Source organism: Ranitomeya imitator, chromosome 4 (genome assembly GCF_032444005.1).
Source record: "Ranitomeya imitator isolate aRanImi1 chromosome 4, aRanImi1.pri, whole genome shotgun sequence".
Taxonomy (NCBI): domain Eukaryota; kingdom Metazoa; phylum Chordata; class Amphibia; order Anura; family Dendrobatidae; genus Ranitomeya; species Ranitomeya imitator.
The window spans coordinates 362,999,271-363,020,014 of NC_091285.1; the positions used below are offsets into that span (position 1 = coordinate 362,999,271).

The 20,744-nt window shown below is 40.9% G+C and overlaps 2 protein-coding genes across 2 annotated transcripts in view; one reads left to right on the plus strand and one right to left on the minus strand.

Moving 5' to 3' along the window:
* FBXL13 (F-box and leucine rich repeat protein 13) overlaps positions 1 to 20,744 on the plus strand; it is a 395,640-nt gene that overhangs the window by 347,466 nt on the left and 27,430 nt on the right. The window contains exon 19 of the mRNA XM_069765120.1: positions 19,204 to 19,338. Coding sequence (XP_069621221.1) covers positions 19,204 to 19,338 — 135 coding nt within the window. The remainder of the gene's footprint in view (positions 1 to 19,203; positions 19,339 to 20,744) is intronic.
* FAM185A (family with sequence similarity 185 member A) overlaps positions 1 to 20,744 on the minus strand; it is a 193,043-nt gene that overhangs the window by 33,570 nt on the left and 138,729 nt on the right. The window contains exon 8 of the transcript XR_011320747.1: positions 11,017 to 11,158. The gene's annotated coding sequence lies outside the window, so the exon portion shown is untranslated. The remainder of the gene's footprint in view (positions 1 to 11,016; positions 11,159 to 20,744) is intronic.

The window sequence follows — 20,744 nt, forward strand, 5'->3', positions numbered from 1 at the left end:
GGGCTAAAAAATAATTTTTGTGGGAAAAAAAAAAGATTTTTTATTTTTACGGCTCTGCGTTATAAACTGTAGTGAAACACTTGGAGGTTCAAAGTTCTCACAACACATCTAGATAATTTCCCTGGGGGTCTAGTTTCCAATATGGGGTCACTTGTGGGGGGTTTCTACTGTTTAGGTACACTAGGGGTTCTGCAAACGCAATGGGACGCCTGCAGACCATTCCATCTAAGTCTGCATTCCAAATGGCACTCCTTCCCTTCCGAGCCCTCCCATGCACCCAAACGGTGGTTCCCCCCAACATATGGGGTATCAGCGTACTCAGGACAAATTGGACAACAACTTTTGGGGTCGAATTTCTCCTCTTACCCTCGGGAAAATGCAAAACTGGGGGCTAAAAAATAATTTTTGTGGGAAAAAATTTTTGTTTTATTTTTACGGCTCTCCATTATAAACTTCTGTGAAGCCCTTGGTGGGTCAAAGCGCTCACCACACATCTAGATAAGTTCCTTAGGGGGTCTACTTTCCAAAATGGTGTCACTTGTAAGGGGTTTCTACTATTTAGGTACATTAGGGGCTCTGCAAACGCAACATGGCGTCTCATCTCAATTCCTGTCAATTTTGCATTGAAAAGTCAAACGGCGCTCCTTCCTTTCCGAGCTCTCCCATCCGCCCAAACAGTGGTTTACCTCCACATATGGGGTATCAGCGTACTCAGGACAAATTGTACAACAACTTCTGGGGTCCAATTCCTTCTCTTACCCTTGGGAAAATAAAAAATTGGGGGCAAAAAGATAATTTTTGTGAAAAAATATGATTTTTTATTTTTACGGTTCTGCATTATAAACTTCTGTGAAGCACTTGGTGGGTCAAAGTGCTCACCACACCTCTAGATAAGTTCCTTAGGGGGTCTACTTTCCAAAATGGTGTCACTTGTGGGGGGTTTCAATGTTTAGGTACATCAGTGGCTCTCCAAACGCAACATGGCGTCCCATCTCAATTCCTGTCAATTTTGCATTGAAAAGTCAAACGGCGCTCCTTCCCTTCCGAGCTCTCCCATCCGCCCAAACAGTGGTTTACCCCCACATATGGGGTATCAGCGTACTCAGGACAAATTGTACAACAACTTTTGGGGTCCAATTTCTTCTCTTACCCTTGGAAAAATAAAAAATTGGGGGCGAAAAGATAATTTTTGTGAAAAAATATGATTTTTTATTTTTACGGTTCTGCATTATAAACTTCTGTGAAGCACTTGGTGGGTCAAAGTGCTCACCACACCTCTAGATAAGTTCCTTAGGGGGTCTACTTTCCAAAATGGTGTCACTTGTGGGGGGTTTCAATGTTTAGGCACATCAGGGGCTCTCCAAACGAAACATGGCGTCCCATCTCAATTCCAGTCAATTTTGCATTGAAAAGTCAAATGGCGCTCCTTCGCTTCCGAGCTGTGCCATGCGCCCAAACAGTGGTTTACCCCCACATGTGGGGTATTGGCGTCCTCAGGACAAATTGTACAACAATGTTTGCGGTCCATTTTCTCCTGTTACCCTTGGTAAAATAAAACAAATTGGAGCTGAATTCAATTTTTTGTGAAAAAAAGTTAAATGTTCATTTTTATTTAAACATTCAAAAAATTCCTGTGAAGCACCAGAAGGGTTAATAAACTTTTTGAATGTGGTTTTGAGTACCTTGAGGGGTGTAGTTTTTAGAATGGTGTCACACTTGGGTATTTTCTATCATATAGACCCCTCAAAATGACTTCAAATGAGATGTGGTCCCTAAAAAAAATGGTGTTGTAAAAATGAGAAATTGCTGGTCAACTTTTCACCCTTATAACTCCCTAACAAAAAAAATTTTGGTTCCAAAATTGTGCTGATGTAAAGTAGACATGTGGGAAATGTTACTTATTAAGTATTTTGTGTGACATATCTCTGTGATTTAATTGCATAAAAATTCAAAGTTGGAAAATTGCGAAATTTTCATAATTTTCGCCAAATTTCCGTTTTTTTCACAAATAAACGCAGGTACTATCAAAGAATTTTTACCATTGTCGTGAAGTACAATATGTCACGAGAAAACAATGTCAGATTCACTGGGATCCGTTGAAGCGTTCCAGAGTTATAACCTCATAAAGGGACAGTGGTCAGAATTGTAAAAATTGGCCCGGTCATTAACGTGCAAACCATCCTTGGGCGTAAAGGGGTTAAACACCCTGCAGTAAATCAATAGCATAGTACATGAAAAAATATACGGTACTTAGTTAATATGTTTTTTGATTAAAAAAATGCAAAAGCCATCCCGCCTCATCACGGCAATCGTAATTGGGACAGTCCTAACTCTAATATTAAATACCTTACCGTTTGTCAAGTGACAAGTATGTAGATAAGGGCTGAGCCCAACTAGTGGACACACAGCCAAAGGAGATCACATTAATAATGCCCAGCTCAAAAGAAAGGCAGGCCACACCTGCGATGTGATCGCGTTGCTGCGAGGGTCTTACCTCCCTCCCTGCCTGCTCCAGACCCGGATCCAAGATGGCCGCGGATCCGGGTACTGCAGGGAGGGAGGTGGCTTCACAGAGCCTGCTCAGAGCAGGCACTGTGAAGCAGCCTGCACTGCTATCAGATCGGTGATCTGACAGTGTGCTATGCACACTGTCAGATCACCGATCTGTGATGTCCCCCCCTGGGACAAAGTAAAAAAGTAAAAAAAATTTTTTCCAAATGTGTAAAAAAAAAAAAAAAAAAAAAAAAAAAATATTATTCCCATAAATACATTTCTTTATCTAAATAAATTTAAAAAAAACAATAAAAGTACATATATTTAGTATCGCCGCGTCCGTAACGGCCCGACCTATAAAACTGGCCCACTAGTTAACCCCTTCAGTAAACACCGTAAGAAAAAAAAAAAAAAAACGAGGCAAAAAACAACGCTTTATTATCTTACCGCCGAACAAAAAGTGGAATAACACGCGATCAAAAAGACAGATATAAATAACCATGGTACCGCTGAAAACGTCATCTTGTCCTGCAAAAAACGAGCCGTCATACAGCATCATCAGCACAAAAATAAAAAAGTTATAGTCCTGAGAATAAAACGATGCAAAAATAATTATTTTTTCTATAAAATAGTTTTTATCGTATAAAAGCGCCAAAACATAAAAAAATGATATAAATGAGGTGTCGCTGTAATCGTACTGACCCGAAGAATAAACCTGCTTTATAAATTTTACCAAACGCGGAACGGTATAAACGCCTCCCCCAAAAGAAATTCATGAATAGCTGGTTTTTGGTCATTCTGCCTCACAAAAATCGGAATAAAAAGCGATCAAAAAATGTCACGTGCCCGAAAATGTTACCAATAAAAACGTCAACTCGTCCCGCAAAAAACAAGACCTCACATGACTTTGTGGACCAAAATATGGAAAAATAATAGCTCTCAAAATGTGGTAATGCAAAAAATATTTTTTGCAATAAAAAGCGTCTTTCAGTGTGTGACGGCTGCCAATCATAAAAATCCGCTAAAAAACCCACTATAAAAGTAAATCAAACCCCCCTTCATCACCCCCTTAGTTAGGGAAAAATTAAAAAAATGTATTTATTTCCATTTTCCCATTAGGGCTAGGGTTAGGGCTAAGGCTAGGGTTAGGGCTAGGGTTAGGGCTAGGGTTAGGGCTAGGGTTAGGGCTAGGGTTAGGGTTAGGGCTAGGGTTGGGGCTAGGTTTAGGGTTAGGGCTAGGGTTAGGGCTAGGGCTAGGGTTAGGGCTAGGGCTAGGGTTAGGGTTAGGGCTAGGGTTAGGGCTAGGGCTACAGTTTGGGTTGGGGCTAAAGTTACAGTTAGGGTTTAGATTACATTTACAGTTGGGAATAGGGTTGGGATTAGGGTTAGGGGTGTGTCAGGGTTAGAGGTGTGGTTAGGGTTACCGTTGGAATTAGGGTTAGGGGAGTGTTTGGATTAGGGTTTCAGTTATAATTGAGGGGTTTCCACTGTTTAGGCACATCAGGGGCTCTCCAAACGCGACATGGCGTCCGATCTCAATTCCAGCCAATTCTGCGTTGAAAAAGTAAAACAGTGCTTCTTCCCTTCCGAGCTCTCCCGTGTGCCCAAACAGGGGTTTACCCCAACATATGGGGTATCAGCGTACTCAGGACAAATAGGACAACAACTGTTGGGGTCCAATTTCTCCTGTTACCCTTGGGAAAATACAAAACTGGGGGCTAAAAAATAATTTTTGTGGGAAAAAAAAAAGATTTTTTATTTTTACGGCTCTGCGTTATAAACTGTAGTGAAACACTTGGAGGTTCAAAGTTCTCACAACACATCTAGATAATTTCCCTGGGGGGTCTAGTTTCCAATATGGGGTCACTTGTGGGGGGTTTCTACTGTTTAGGTACACTAGGGGTTCTGCAAACGCAATGGGACGCCTGCAGACCATTCCATCTAAGTCTGCATTCCAAATGGCACTCCTTCCCTTCCGAGCCCTCCCATGCACCCAAACGGTGGTTCCCCCCAACATATGGGGTATCAGCGTACTCAGGACAAATTGGACAACAACTTTTGGGGTCGAATTTCTCCTCTTACCCTCGGGAAAATACAAAACTGGGGGCTAAAAAATAATTTTGGGGGGAAAGATTTTTTTTTTTAATTTTCACGGCTCTGCGTTACAAACTGTAGTGAAACACTTGGGGGTTCAAAGCTTTCACAACACATCTAGATGAGTTCCTTAGGGGGTCTAGTTTCCAAAATGGTGTCACTTGTGGGGGGTTTCTACTGTTTAGGTACATTAGGGGCTCTGCAAATGCAATGTGACACCTGCAGACCATTCCATCTAAGTCTGCATTCCAAATGGAGCTCCTTCCCTTCCGAGCCCTCCCATGCGCCCAAACAGTGGTTCCCCCCCACATATGGGGTATCAGCGCACTCAGGACAAATTGGACAACAAATTTTGGGGTCCAATTTCTCCTGTTACCCTCGGGAAAATGCAAAACTGGGGGCTAAAAAATAATTTTTGTGGGAAAAAATTTTTGTTTTATTTTTACGGCTCTCCATTATAAACTTCTGTGAAGCCCTTGGTGGGTCAAAGCGCTCACCACACATCTAGATAAGTTCCTTAGGGGGTCTACTTTCCAAAATGGTGTCACTTGTAAGGGGTTTCTACTATTTAGGTACATTAGGGGCTCTGCAAACGCAACATGGCGTCTCATCTCAATTCCTGTCAATTTTGCATTGAAAAGTCAAACGGCGCTCCTTCCTTTCCGAGCTCTCCCATCCGCCCAAACAGTGGTTTACCTCCACATATGGGGTATCAGCGTACTCAGGACAAATTGTACAACAACTTCTGGGGTCCAATTCCTTCTCTTACCCTTGGGAAAATAAAAAATTGGGGGCAAAAAGATAATTTTTGTGAAAAAATATGATTTTTTATTTTTACGGTTCTGCATTATAAACTTCTGTGAAGCACTTGGTGGGTCAAAGTGCTCACCACACCTCTAGATAAGTTCCTTAGGGGGTCTACTTTCCAAAATGGTGTCACTTGTGGGGGGTTTCAATGTTTAGGTACATCAGTGGCTCTCCAAACGCAACATGGCGTCCCATCTCAATTCCTGTCAATTTTGCATTGAAAAGTCAAACGGCGCTCCTTCCCTTCCGAGCTCTCCCATCCGCCCAAACAGTGGTTTACCCCCACATATGGGGTATCAGCGTACTCAGGACAAATTGTACAACAACTTTTGGGGTCCAATTTCTTCTCTTACCCTTGGAAAAATAAAAAATTGGGGGCGAAAAGATAATTTTTGTGAAAAAATATGATTTTTTATTTTTACGGTTCTGCATTATAAACTTCTGTGAAGCACTTGGTGGGTCAAAGTGCTCACCACACCTCTAGATAAGTTCCTTAGGGGGTCTACTTTCCAAAATGGTGTCACTTGTGGGGGGTTTCAATGTTTAGGCACATCAGGGGCTCTCCAAACGAAACATGGCGTCCCATCTCAATTCCAGTCAATTTTGCATTGAAAAGTCAAATGGCGCTCCTTCGCTTCCGAGCTGTGCCATGCGCCCAAACAGTGGTTTACCCCCACATGTGGGGTATTGGCGTCCTCAGGACAAATTGTACAACAATGTTTGCGGTCCATTTTCTCCTGTTACCCTTGGTAAAATAAAACAAATTGGAGCTGAATTAAATTTTTTGTGAAAAAAAGTTAAATGTTCATTTTTATTTAAACATTCAAAAAATTCCTGTGAAGCACCAGAAGGGTTAATAAACTTTTTGAATGTGGTTTTGAGTACCTTGAGGGGTGTAGTTTTTAGAATGGTGTCACACTTGGGTATTTTCTATCATATAGACCCCTCAAAATGACTTCAAATGAGATGTGGTCCCTAAAAAAAATGGTGTTGTAAAAATGAGAAATTGCTGGTCAACTTTTCACCCTTATAACTCCCTAACAAAAAAAATTTTGGTTCCAAAATTGTGCTGATGTAAAGTAGACATGTGGGAAATGTTACTTATTAAGTATTTTGTGTGACATATCTCTGTGATTTAATTGCATAAAAATTCAAAGTTGGAAAATTGCGAAATTTTCATAATTTTCGCCAAATTTCCGTTTTTTTCACAAATAAACGCAGGTACTATCAAAGAATTTTTACCATTGTCGTGAAGTACAATATGTCACGAGAAAACAATGTCAGATTCACTGAGATCCGTTGAAGCGTTCCAGAGTTATAACCTCATAAAGGGACAGTGGTCAGAATTGTAAAAATTGGCCCGGTCATTAACGTGCAAACCATCCTTGGGCGTAAAGGGGTTAAACACCCTGCAGTAAATCAATAGCATAGTACATGAAAAAATATACGGTACTTAGTTAATATGTTTTTTGATTAAAAAAATGCAAAAGCCATCCCGCCTCATCACGGCAATCGTAATTGGGACAGTCCTAACTCTAATATTAAATACCTTACCGTTTGTCAAGTGACAAGTATGTAGATAAGGGCTGAGCCCAACTAGTGGACACACAGCCAAAGGAGATCACATTAATAATGCCCAGCTCAAAAGAAAGGCAGGCCACACCTTTATATGCAAATGATGCTAACAGACAGAAAATAAAACAAAGGTATAAACTGGGATATAAACTGGTGTGCATGTGGCATGTAAGCACACGTTTACACTAGCCACTAAAAAACAAAGTCAGAAACATATTGATTGAATGCCCTGCAATAAATAAGTAAATAGCATAGTGTATGTTTGCATAATGTGCATATACACTACGGTTCCAAAGTTTAGGGTCACCCACACAATTTTGTGTTTTCTATGAAAACTCATACTTTTATTAATCAAATGAGTTGCCAAATGAATTCAAAATCTAGTCCAGACATTGGCAAGTTCGAAAAAAAAAAAGATTTTTTATTTGAAATAACAATTTTCTCCTTTAAACTTTGCTTTCTTCAAAGAATGCTCCCTTTGCAGCAATTACAGCATTGCAGACCTTTGGCATTCTAGCAGTTAATTTGCTGAGGTAATCTGGAGACATTTCACCCTATGCTTCCAGAAGCCCCTCCCACAGGTTGGTTTGGCTTGATGGGCACTTTTGCGTTCCATATGGTCAAGCTGCTCCCACAACAGCTCAATGGGGTTGAGATCTGGTGACTGCGCTGGCCACTCCATTACAGATAGAATACCAGCTGCCTGCTTCTTCCCTAAATAGTTCTTGCATAATTTGGAGGTGTGCTTTGGGCCATTGTCCTGTTGTAGGATGAAATTTGCTCCAATCCAGCGCTGTCCACAGGGTATGGCATGGCGTTGCAAAATGGAGTGATAGCCTTCCTTATTCAAAATCCCTTTTACCTTGTACAAATCTCCCACTTTACCAGCACCAAAGCAACCCCAGACCATCACATTACCTCCACCATGCTTGACAGATGGCGTCAGGCACTCTTCCAGCATCTTTTCAGTTACGTCTCACAAATGTTCTTCTGTGTGATCCAAACACCTCAAACTTGTATTCGTCTGTCCACAACACTTTCAGCTGTCTGTCAGCCAGCTCAGAGAATGTCCGACTCCCACTATGGGGGGCAGCAAAATGCTGCTGGCTGTGACAGATGCAAATGCCCAACGTGCCCCCACTAGACACGCCCCAGGTATATGCTATATCTGAACACAGACCAAATAATGGAAACACCTAACGTTTTGCCATCATAATCTTCGACATATGGTAATGTTTTGTAGTTGATTATTTGTGTTATGTGATATGTGTATGTAAAGTAACTGTTTATTTTGCATAATTGTAAGAACATTGATGAGAACATGATACCAATGGCAGACCTCTCGGATTTTCAAAGAGGCCAAATTGTTGGTGCTCGTATGGCAGGCGCTAGTGTAACAGAAAGTGCCCGAATGCTTGGCATGTCAAGAAGTACTGTCTCCAAAGTAATGACTGTGTTTGAAAGAGAAGGATAAACATCCGCAGCAAAGCACAGGTCCGGCCGAAAGTCAAAGTTGACTGAGAGAGACCGTCAGACTCTAAAGCAAATTGTGAGAGAGGATCGCAAGACCACGGCTCTGAAAATCACTGCTGAGCTCAATGAACACCTACAGAACCCAGTTTCCACGAAAACTGTTCGTCGGGAGCTGCACAAATCTGGATTCCACGGAAGAGCTGCAAGTAGAAAACCGCTGCTCGCAATGACAAATGTTTCCAAGTGTTTAGAGTGGTGTAGAAACCTCCAGATTTGGTCCTTCGAGCAGTTGAAACATGTGATATTCTCAGACGAATCATCGTTTACCCTATTTCCGACCCCCGGTCGAGTGTACGTTTGGAGACAGCCAAAAGAAGCATTCCATCCAGACTGCCTTCTCCCAACCGTAAAACATGGTGGAGGTTCTGTGATGATCTGGGGTGCTATTTCGTGGAGATCCGCCGGCCCATGATATCCCTTCATGGAAGAATTAACAGCCGAGATTATTTAGGCATTTTGGGCGACCAAGTGCATCCAATGGTTCAAGCACTGTTCCCGGAGGGGAACGCCATCTTTCAGGATGATAATGCACCAAATCATACAGCTAGAATCGTTAAAGCATAGCACGAGGAACATTCTAATGAAGTTGAGCATCTCATCTGACCCCCACAATACCCAGACCTCAACGTTATTGAGCATTTATGGTCGATTTTTGAGATTAAAGTTAGACGTCGATTTCCGCCACCATCGTTGCTCAAAGAACTGGAGGGTGTTATATATATATATATATATATATATATATATATATATATATATATATATATATATATATATATATATATATATATATATCTTTATTTTTATTTTTATATAGCGCTAACATATTCCGCAGCGCTTTACAGTTTGCACACGTTATCATCGCTGTCCCCATTGAGGCTCACAATCTAAATTCCCTATCAGTATGTCTTTGGAATGTGGGAGGAAACCGGAGTACCCGGAGGAAACCCACGCAAACACGGAGAGAACATACAAACTCTTTGCAGATGTTCTCCTGGGTGGGATTGGAACCCAGGACCCCAGCGCTGCAAGGCTGCAAGATATATATCTATATCTATATAGATATATATATATATATATATATATATATCTTGTGATATGTCAGTATCTCTTAACCTCTTGCCACTACACATTGAGAACTCCTAAGAATTTTGCTTCCAGGGCAACTGCTCTTGTGATCCCCACCCCCACCCCTCACAGGAAAGTATTGTCATAAGGACACTGCAGCAGATCTACTATTTTACATGCGGCATAGAAGAAAAGATGGATTGTTTAGCCTGAATGGGGTGTGAGCACGTATAGCATAAAAGGATGCAGGACAAATTAAAATACTAAAAAAATATATTCTTTTACTACATCATGACATTATAGAGTACAAATACGTTATGAAAATAGGGGGTAGGTTTGGAAGGGCACCTGGGAACAGCACCTGAACTTGCCCTGCTCAGTCACAATACACCTAGTAAACCTTCCTCAGCATATGTATAGATAGGTATAGAGAGGTAGCCATGCCTCAAAAAAGAAAGATGAAAGTCAGCAGTTAAAAATAGTATTAGGACAGTGGAAATGCCGGTTATGGAGTGGATCACAAAAGAAGTTGATCTATACACTAAATACACCACCAACAAAAATAATACACAGGAGTTATTAATATTATGTCATTAAAATAGCAGCCATAGACCTACTATGGAATTACTAGGCGTAGAGAAGAAATTCATGATGAGAAAGTAAATATGCAGGGGACCAGGGGCCACTGCTCCCGATGCGCGATTTCTATAGGGGTGTAGCTTAATTTTAGTGCAAGATGTTGGTCTAGAAGTAAGTTAACCAATGTGTGGTATAAAGTTAGGCAAACATGTCTAAAGATTCACCAAATTTATCATTGTGCATGAAATGTGATATATGATATGACTGTGATATAATTTGGATACAAACTTCCTCTTTAGAAAAGAAGAGAACTTGAAATCTAGTGCCACCTATTGGAAGTAGCAATCCTTATGTCCATATTAACTTTTAGGAATGCTACTTACAAAAGATGGCTCTGGAGTTCAAGTCTTCTCTCCCTCTGGAAAGGAACTTTGCATATGTAATTTCCCAGAGGAGAATTACATGGCCTATAAGTCTCCTTACATTGGCATGTCACTCTCCACAACGAGAAGACCAAATGGTGATCAGCACTCCACTATGGATTGTGGTGCATATGGAAATGAATAGGATAAGAACAAAGAACTTCTGACACTCACATATGTCAAAGATCTTGATTCTTTTATTCAGAACCTGAACACGTTTCAACTCCTCCGGAGCTTTCAACAGCAGAGGAGCCGAAACGTGTTCAATCCTATACAGAAGAATCAAGATCTATGACATATATTTGAGTGCTGGGAGTTCTTCATTCTCCACAAGGAGAGACTTGCCCCTGAGACTTCATACAGTGTAGTTTGATTTTACACTACTTACATATAAGACAAGACTAGTACATTTGCCCCATTGATTTAGTGCTATTCACTAAAGTCTCACCAAATGTATGTAGTCATTTCCACGAAATTCTTGCAAAATGCTGATTGAGGGTGTTCTCTTGTAGATATCAGATTCTTGGGCTGCTCAGAGTTTCTTCATTTGACCTTACATTCAGTCTCATTAGTTCAGAATGGCTTCTGTTCTGCAGAGGAAAATACTGGCAATCACATATATAAATCTGTACATCTTATACAACAGAAATGCATTAGCCATGTTGGTGTCAGTAGCTTTGTCTAGAATATAACACCATTTGCTAAGTCGAAGAATTAGCATGAAATGCAGCTGTGAGAATATCAGTTAAATCAATAGGACAGCTGCTTTTTCTGTTCTGATCTTACTAGCATGATGTAGGAAACATTTTAACATTTACAAGATGTTAATGTTTTTTTGTGCCAGAAAAATACTGATGCAGCTGTATAGAGAAGGTTTAGTCAAATTTCAGTCTTGAAACCTTAGAAAACTACCAGGCATAGTGAGAAAGAAGTTACAAGTAAAGAAGAATAGTATCAAGCCGTATTAATGACTGTCAACATGTATGGGATTGAAGACAATAGAGACCATATGTATATCTACTGTACAGGTCCATACATAACTCTTCTGTTTATGACTCCTCTCCCTCTACTTAAACTTAAGGGGGTTGTCCAGTGAAAATTATAATTGCCTGTGATTTGATTTTTCCGAAAGCCATAATAGAACCCGTGAGAGAGGGCTCCACCGTCCCACTTCCTCCTTCAGTGGTTTCTTGAGTAGTCAAGTAGAAGCCGTCCAAATATATCATTATCATCGTCAATATTTATATACACACTCAACTTTACTCTTCACATCATGTGAAAAGAAAAAAAAGGAGACCAAAAACCTCAACCAACTACTAGCCAGAAAGAGGGATTACGAAAGGGTGCAGCACCCATTAGAGAATTACAGAGGAACACAATCTGATAGGGAGGAAACACCACTCCTAAGGTTTTACACCTGATGGAAAGATCTGAACATTAATCCAGCCTAATGGGTAGTGTTTAATAAATAATGAAAGTTCTAGAGATTATTTAATCAAGACAATAACCCTTTTGATTAGGAACTTCCACGATAAAGTCCCGACAATCTCACTGGAGGCACATAACTTGATAACACATAATTAGTGTAACAAGAACTCTTCTTTCATTTGAGGAGAGGAATTATATTCATACACCTTCATTATCTATATGCTTGATTATCATCTGGGATTGGGAATAAACAGAAGGAGAGTAGGACAATTGTCAACAACAGAGAATCCTGGAAGCCATTACCCCAAAGAGGCCAGGTCTGGTCAAACAGAAAACACCTGACATCAAAAACTGTAGTAAAAAGAGGATTTACAGTGGGGCAAAAAAGTATTTAGTCAGTCAGCAATAGTGCAAGTTCCACCACTTAAAAAGATGAGAGGCGTCTGTAATTTACATCATAGGTAGAACTCAACTATGGGAGACAAACTGAGAAAAAAAAATCCAAAAAATCACATTGTCTGTTTTTTTAACATTTTATTTGCATATTATGGTGGAAAATAAGTATTTGGTCAGAACCAAAATTTCATCTCAATACTTTGTAATATATCCTTTGTTGGCAATGACAGAGGTCAAACGTTTTCTGTAAGTCTTCACAAGGTTGCCACACACTGTTGTTGGTATGTTGGCCCATTCCTCCATGCAGATCTCCTCTAGAGCAGTGATGTTTTTGGCTTTTCGCTTGGCAACACGGACTTTCAACTCCCTCCAAAGGTTTTCTATAGGGTTGAGATCTGGAGACTGGCTAGGCCACTCCAGGACCTTGAAATGCCACTCCTTCGTTGCCCTGGCGGTGTGCTTTGGATCATTGTCATGTTGAAAGACCCAGCCACGTTTCATCTTCAATGCCCTTGCTGATGGAAGGAGGTTTGCACTCAAAATCTCACGATACATGGCCCCATTCATTCTTTCATGTACCCGGATCAGTCGTCCTGGCCCCTTTGCAGAGAAACAGCCCCAAAGCATGATGTTTCCACCACCATGCTTTACAGTAGGTATGGTGTTTGATGGATGCAACTCAGTATTCTTTTTCCTCCAAACACGACAAGTTGTGTTTCTACCAAAGAGTTCCAGTTTGGTTTCATCAGACCATAGGATATTCTCCCAAAACTCCTCTGGATCATCCAAATGCTCTCTAGCAAACTTCAGACGGGCCCGGACATTTACTGGCTTAAGCAGTGGGACACGTCTGGCACTGCAGGATCTGAGTCCATGGTGGGGTAGTGTGTTACTTATGGTAGGCCTTGTTACATTGGTCCCAGCTCTCTGCAGTTCATTCACTAGGTTCCCCCGCGTGGTTCTGGGATTTTTGCTCACCGTTCTTGTGATCATTCTGACCCCACGGGGTGGGATTTTGCGTGGAGCCCCAGATCGAGGGAGATTATCAGTGGTCTTGTATGTCTTCCATTTTCTAATTATTGCTCCCACTGTTGATTTCTTCACTCCAAGCTGGTTGGCTATTGCAGATTCAGTCTTCCCAGCCTGGTGCAGGGCTACAATTTTGTTTCTGGTGTCCTTTGACAGCTCTTTGGTCTTCACTATAGTGGAGTTTGGAGTCAGACTGTTTGAGGGTGTGCACAGGTGTCTTTTTATACTGATAACAAGTTTAAACAGGTGCCATTACTACAGGTAATGAGTGGAGGAAAGAGGAGACTCTTAAAGAAGAAGTTACAGGTCTGTGAGAGCCAGAAATCTTGATTGTTTGTTTCTGACCAAATACTTATTTTCCACCATAATATGCAAAAAAAATGATAAAAAAACAGACAATGTGAATTTCTGGATTTTTTTTTCATAGTTTGTCTCCCATAGTTGAGGTCTACCTATGATGTAAATTACAGACGCCTCTCATCTTTTTAAGTGGTGGAACTTGCACTATTGCTGACTGACTAAATACTTTTTTGCCCCACTGTATTTAGATATTATGTACTTCTTAAATGAAATAACCATCACTAGAGTACCCAAGAACAGGTACTAAAAATAAGTAGGGTGATGGAAGCACAAGTCAAGTGATCCAAGGAAATATGGTAAGGCTATAAAGCACCAGAGTAGGGTTTCGACAAGAGACATCAGGGCCAATTGCACCTGTTTTCAAATTAAAGGGAACTGTCACCCTCCCTCCCCCCAGGCGTTTGTAACTAAAAGAGCCACCTTGCGCAGCAGTAGTGCTGCATTCTGACAAGGTGGCTCTTTTAGTTCGGGTCCCTGGCACTGCTGAAAGAATCGCTTTTGAAATTTGTCCCTCATACCGTGAAATCGCCAGGGGGGCAGGTCTTTCCCCCCTAATCCAGACGCCTCACAGCCGTCGATCATGGCCTCTGCACGCCAGGCGCCGCCTCCTCTTCCTTCATTAGCGTCCCCGGCACCTGAGCAGTTTTTTTGTTTTCGGGCATACGCAGTTGCGCACTAATGAAGGAAGAGGAGACGGTGCCCGGTGCGCGGAAGCCATGATTGACGGCGGTGGAGAGTCTGGATTAGGGGGGAAAGACCTGCCCCCGTGGCGATTTCACAAGTATGAGGGACAAATTTAAAAAGCGATTCTTTCAGAAGTGCCAGGGACTCGAAATAAAAGAGCCACCTTGTCAGAATGCAGCATTACTGCTGCACAAGGTGGCTCTTTTAGTTTGAAACACCTGGGGGGGGGGGGGGGCGAGGTGACAGGTTCCCTTTAGCTATAATCGGCCCGATTGTCTATTTATGGTTAACATAATTACGCTTAAATAAGGCCCTATAAGGTCAAGATCATAACTTTAGAGAAAAAATAATCTTGTGTCAATAACAGTTGAACATATTCTGATGCTTAGCAAAGTACAAATTAGATTTAACAAGAACTCCTTGTGGGTTTGAAATATCCACTCAAATTCCATGCCATCAAGTGTAGCTTGAACACGCAGGTATGCCAAATTGGTTTTAGTGACCGAAGAGAACAGTACTTGTGAAAGTACCCACGGATTTTTACCTTAAATTTCACTCCCTGCTAAACTATAAATGAACAAAGGGGTGTATGTAAAAAAGATCTTAACTATTCTGCATGTTTCTCTATTTGGTGAGACCTATTAGGTCACAACCTTAAGCTCACAGAAAAATAAAATGGGGCTTTACAGCCAAAAAGACCCCACAGTAGGTAAATAATTACATTTAGTAGATATTCTGGTCACTGCTTCCCAGATTTGTTGTACAAAACATCTCACACAACCAGAGCGAGCAAAACTGGTCTAAGCTCTACAATATAAAGTACAGTTTCATTCATACACTCTTGTAAAGAAATATTACTTATAATGGCATTAACTCTCCAAACTGAAATGGCTGCTTACAACGGAGAACAGCCATGGAGATTGGTAGATAGAAATTAAATGCATGACAGATTAGTATTCTGGCAAAGAGACTGAGAAAGAGCCTTTAAGAATGAAATGGACTCCAAGATCTGTCCTTTAGCTTTATTTATAGTCCACACGCCGTTAAACGAATCCTCTCCCCCTATATTCCAAGCCCTAATCTACACTTGGAGAAACCTCATTAAACCTACTCCTTAACAGGTCTGAACAAATTAAAAAATTACCGCTATCACTACTTGCTTCAGTATATAATTTTCCTTTATCTGAAATATGGTTCAAGTCAGGAAAAAAAAATATTGCGAACATCTATAATGGTGAAAAATGTCTCTCTTTTAGTGAAATTAATTCCTCCGAACTGGTACTATTCACTGTAGTTAGGGACAATATAATAAAACTTCTCAATGGCAAGGCAATGAATATCGAAATTTTTTCACTGCTTTTAAAGGGACACTGTCACCTGGATTTGGAGGGAACAATCTTCAGCCATGGAGGCAGGGTTTTTGGGTGTTTGATTCACCCTTTCCTTACCCGCTGGCTGCATGCTGGCTGCAATATTGGATTGAAGTTCATTCTCTGTCCTCCATAGTACACGCCTGTGCAAGGTAAGATTGCACCTTGTGCAGGCATGTACTACGGAGGACAGAGAATGAACTTCAATCCCATATTGCAGCCAGCATGCAGCCGGCGGGTAAGGAAAGGGTGAATCAAAAACCCCAAAACCCCGCCTCCATGGCTGAAGATTGTTCCCTCCAAATTCAGGTGACAGTGTCCCTTTAAGTAACATAATAAAAATGCATGGAGTTTAAAAAACCTTCATAGCTATTTCAACAAGGATGTCATTACTATTAAAAATGTCTACATGAAAAGGTGGGAGTCTGACCTTAACATCTCTCTTCAGATTGAACAATGGGATAGCGCTATCAGAAGTACTTATGCGTCTAATATCTCAGTGATCCTTCATGAGTCATCAAGATATTGTCAAGGTGGTACTATACCCCCATTAGGCTATCACACATAAGCCAGGAACATTCATCGCTGTGCTGGAGGAATTGCGGGCCACAGGGTTATTTGTATCATATATTTTGGGGTTGCCCTAAAGAGAAAACCCTCTGGTCACATGTATCACAACACATCAATTCCTTTACCAACAATAGCTTCTTCATTACTCCATAGAGAGCACTTCTTTCGATTGACATGGATGATGTAGACCTTCAATAAAATACATAATACACATTTTTTTTTAGTAGTAAAGAACGCCCTAGCTCATTGGTGGAAGAAAAATGAAGTTCAGAAATGTATAGATATATTATATAAAATCCATCAACAAAGTACCTTATAATGGAGATCCGCTATCAATAGCAACAACGGTATAAATAAATATTCTAGGAAAAGGAAGATCTGGAACTCAAAATTCCAAAACCAATGAACTATCTTTAAGACATATGGGAACAATCTGAGATCATTATGCCTACATCCCATTTCTTTTTGATTCCTTTCCATATTCAAGTATTATACAAGTTTAAAGTATGTTGTAATGTTTAAACCTTTGTTACATTGTTAATCGGAGAATTTTATTTGAGTTCTCTAATTTTTACCATTCCCTCTCCCCTTCCCATTGTTAACCCTTCCCTCCCCCCTTTTTCCCTTCCCCTCCCTTTTTATTCCTGTTCCTTTTAAAAAAAAATTAAAATCTAATAAAAATATTTAAAAAGAATGAAAAGGGACTGATAGGAACAGCAACATTAGCCTATTCCTTCACAAGAGGAAGCAACTGCGGGAGTGAGAGATACATCATATACTTCTGGTTAAAGCTCAGATGGTCTTAATCCAAGGGTTTCAAAACCCTATACCCTCAACAATGTAACTTATCAATCCTTCACCCTGTTCTTCTGGCTATCAGAATAGTCTATTCATTTTCACTAGAGAAGGTATTCATCCTTCGCTAATAGAGTTTGACAGGAAGAAGATATTATAATCAATTCACTGATTCTTCTGCTTATTAGACTAAATGCAGACTTGCAATCTTATTGCTCCAAAAAGGAACATTGATTGGACCTTTAATGATCTCATCAGACTTAGGTTGGGTTCACATAGCATTTGCCAGAACATTCAGTGGACTAAGGCTAAGACCTTTGCACTAAGACTGTCAAAGGTCGACATTATGACGACCTTTGACAGTCTTAGTGTAGGAATGAATGTGTCACATGGATTTATGTCTTTTTACATCAACTAAGGAACTTAGACTATGAGGGGTCATCACAAAAGAACCAGACCCCAATCAGAGGACAATAAAACATTCCTTATCTAAGAACTGGTCCAATATTTATGGACATACCGTATATACTTGAGTATAAGCCGACCCGAGTATAAGCCGACCCCCCTAATTTTGCCACAAAAAACTGGGAAAACTTATTGACTCGAGTATAAGCCTTGGGTGGAAATGCAGCATTTACCGGTGAATTTCAAAAATAAAAATAGATCATTCTTGCCCCATAGCTATGCCATATAGTGCTCTGCACCGTTCATTTTTGTCCCATAGCTTTGCCATATAGTGCTCTGCACCGTTCATATTTCCCCATAGCTGTGCCATATAGTGCTCTGCACCATTCATATTTCCCCATAGCTCTGCCATATAGTGCTCTGCACCGTTCATATTTCCCCATAGATGCTCCACATATATCTGTGCCATTGCTGCTGCTGCAGCAATAAAAAAAAAAAAAAAAGCCATACTCACCTTTCTTGCTTGCAGCTCCCAGCGTCCGGTCCCGGCTTCTCTCCGCTCTGACTGATCAGGCAGAGGGCGCCGCGCACACTATATGCGTCATCGCGCCCTATGACCTGCACAGTCAGTGCAGATAGACGCCGGGAAGATGGAGCGGCGCCCGGCGGCCGGAACGTGGACAGGTAAATATGCGATACTTACCTGGTCCCGGCGTCCGGCTCCTTCAACCGTACAGCTGGTCTTTGGTGCCGCAGCTTCTTCCTCTATCAGCGGTCACCAGCACCGCTGATTAGAGAAATGAATAGGCGGCTCCACCCCTATGGGAGGTGGAGCCGCTTATTCATTTCTCTAATGAGCGGTCCCACGTGACCGCTGAACAGGGGAAGAGCTGCAGCACCGAAGACCGTGGGACTGCAGGGGGAGCGTCAGGATCGCTGGAAGCAGGTAAGTATGCCTCAGCGCCCTCACCCGCCGACCCTGCCACCCACCTTGACTCGAGTATAAGCCGAGAGGGGCACTTTCAGCCCAAAAATTTGGGCTGAAAATCTCGGCTTATACTCGAGTATATACGGTAACTGTTTATCACTCATGGTAATTCTGCTTCATGTCACCTGTCTTATCCATCGTTTTTATTTTTTTTCTGTGCTATGTTGTGCATAAATATGTGATTCTTCAGAATTTCTTTTAGTCTTTGCCTGATGAAGAGACCTGTGTAGTCTCGAAAGCTTGCAATTTGTTACCATCTTTTCAGTTAGCCATTAAAAGGTATCAACCACTGAGGACTCTCAATTCTAAATCTTGGGTCCTACATTTTCTATGCATAGACTATAACGCATTCAAATACCCAATACATAGGTGTTCTAATCCATTATAAAAATAAAAAAAACAATAGTCAGTGTACCATGACCATGTAATCATTTGACAAACAAGTCTGTGTTGCATGTGTGTGCTGTCCATTCACATCATAGATCCATTCATTGTCATGTGAGTTTGGTCTGCAAATTGGACAAAAGTTCCTTTAAAAAAACAGATAGCACACATACATGAAACATAGAAGTGTGAATGAGCCCTTAATTTTCAGTGTTTCATTTTATAGAAATTCTGCCATCAATCAAAAGATCTTGAAGTGCTGGATATTTCTCATTGTTTGCAAGTAACAAACAACACAGTAAAAACTATTGCATTTTGCTGTAAGATGCTCACATCCATCAATATTGCCGGATGTCCAAAGGTAAGCTATAGGAGTATAACATGAAAAGTGAGACAAGCATACCATTCTAATTTAGTTCTTAAATATCAGGGTTAAAATGTGTAGAGTTATATTTCTTTTGGATTAATTTGCAGCTATTATTTATTTCTGGAAATAAGACGATATGTATAACCAAAAAGGAAAATCTCTCTTTGAAAAAGATTTGAAAAGGAACCATAAGTAATATAGTCTGGAACGTATAACCCATGAATAAAGAATAGAGATAATCAGACACAAGGATCTTTTTCAAATAGAGATTTTACTTTTTGGTTATATGTTTTGACTTAGGGGCATGCTCTACTTAGCCGAGTGGATATCTTTGTATAAGACAATACGTGCCTCAGGAAAATGTAAACTATTGTACCTTAATTATACTGATAACTGCATAAAATATTTTGTTCATTTTCTCCTCTACAATCTTATAGTACTCTCTTTGAGCTCCAGTTGTATGTCGTTTTTCATGGCTCCTTTCATGACTCATCGTCTCACTGTATATTCCAGCACCTTGTTGATACGGGGTGTACACTGACAGGTTGGGGCCCCTGTGCAAGAAATGTGTCTGGGCCTCCTTCCTTTTATGGTAACAATATATAGCCAAACACACATCTACTATATAAAGCTGAATGTGTGTATGTGTGTGTGTGTGTATGTCCGGGATTGGCATCTGCACCGTCGCAGCTACAGCCACAAAATTTTGCACAGTCACACGTCTGGACCCCGAGAGCGTCATAGGCTATAATGTGAGGCGAAATTTTAACCCTGCGCGTTCCAATTCACCAAACAATTTTGCCCCTATCTACATAATGGGGAAAAAAGTGAAAGGAAAAGTGTTGGAGGCGTCGCAGCTACAGAAACAAAATTTTGCACAGTCACACGTCTAGACCCTGAGAGCGTCATAGGCTATGTTGTGAGGTGAAATTTTAACCCCGCGCTTTCCAATTCACCAAACAATTTTGCCCCTTTCTACATAATGGGGAAAAAGTGAAATGAAAAGTGTTGGAGGCGTCGCAGCTACAGAAACAAAATTTTGCACAGTCACACGTCTGGACCCTGAGAGCGTCATAGGCTATGTTGTGAGGTGAAATTTTAACCCCGCGCGTTCCAATTCACCAAACAATTTTGCCCCTATCTACATAATGGGGAAAAAAGTGAAAGGAAAAGCGTTGGAGGCGTCGCAGCTACAGAAACAAAATTTTGCACAGTCACACGTCTGGACTCTGAGAGCGTCATAGGCTACGTTGTGAGGTGAAATTTTAACCCCGCGCTTTCCAATTCACCAAACAATTTTGCCCCTATCTACATAATGGGGAAAAAGTGAAATGAAAAGTGTTGGAGGCGTCGCAGCTACAGCCACAAAATTTTGCACAGTCACACGTCTGGACCCTGAG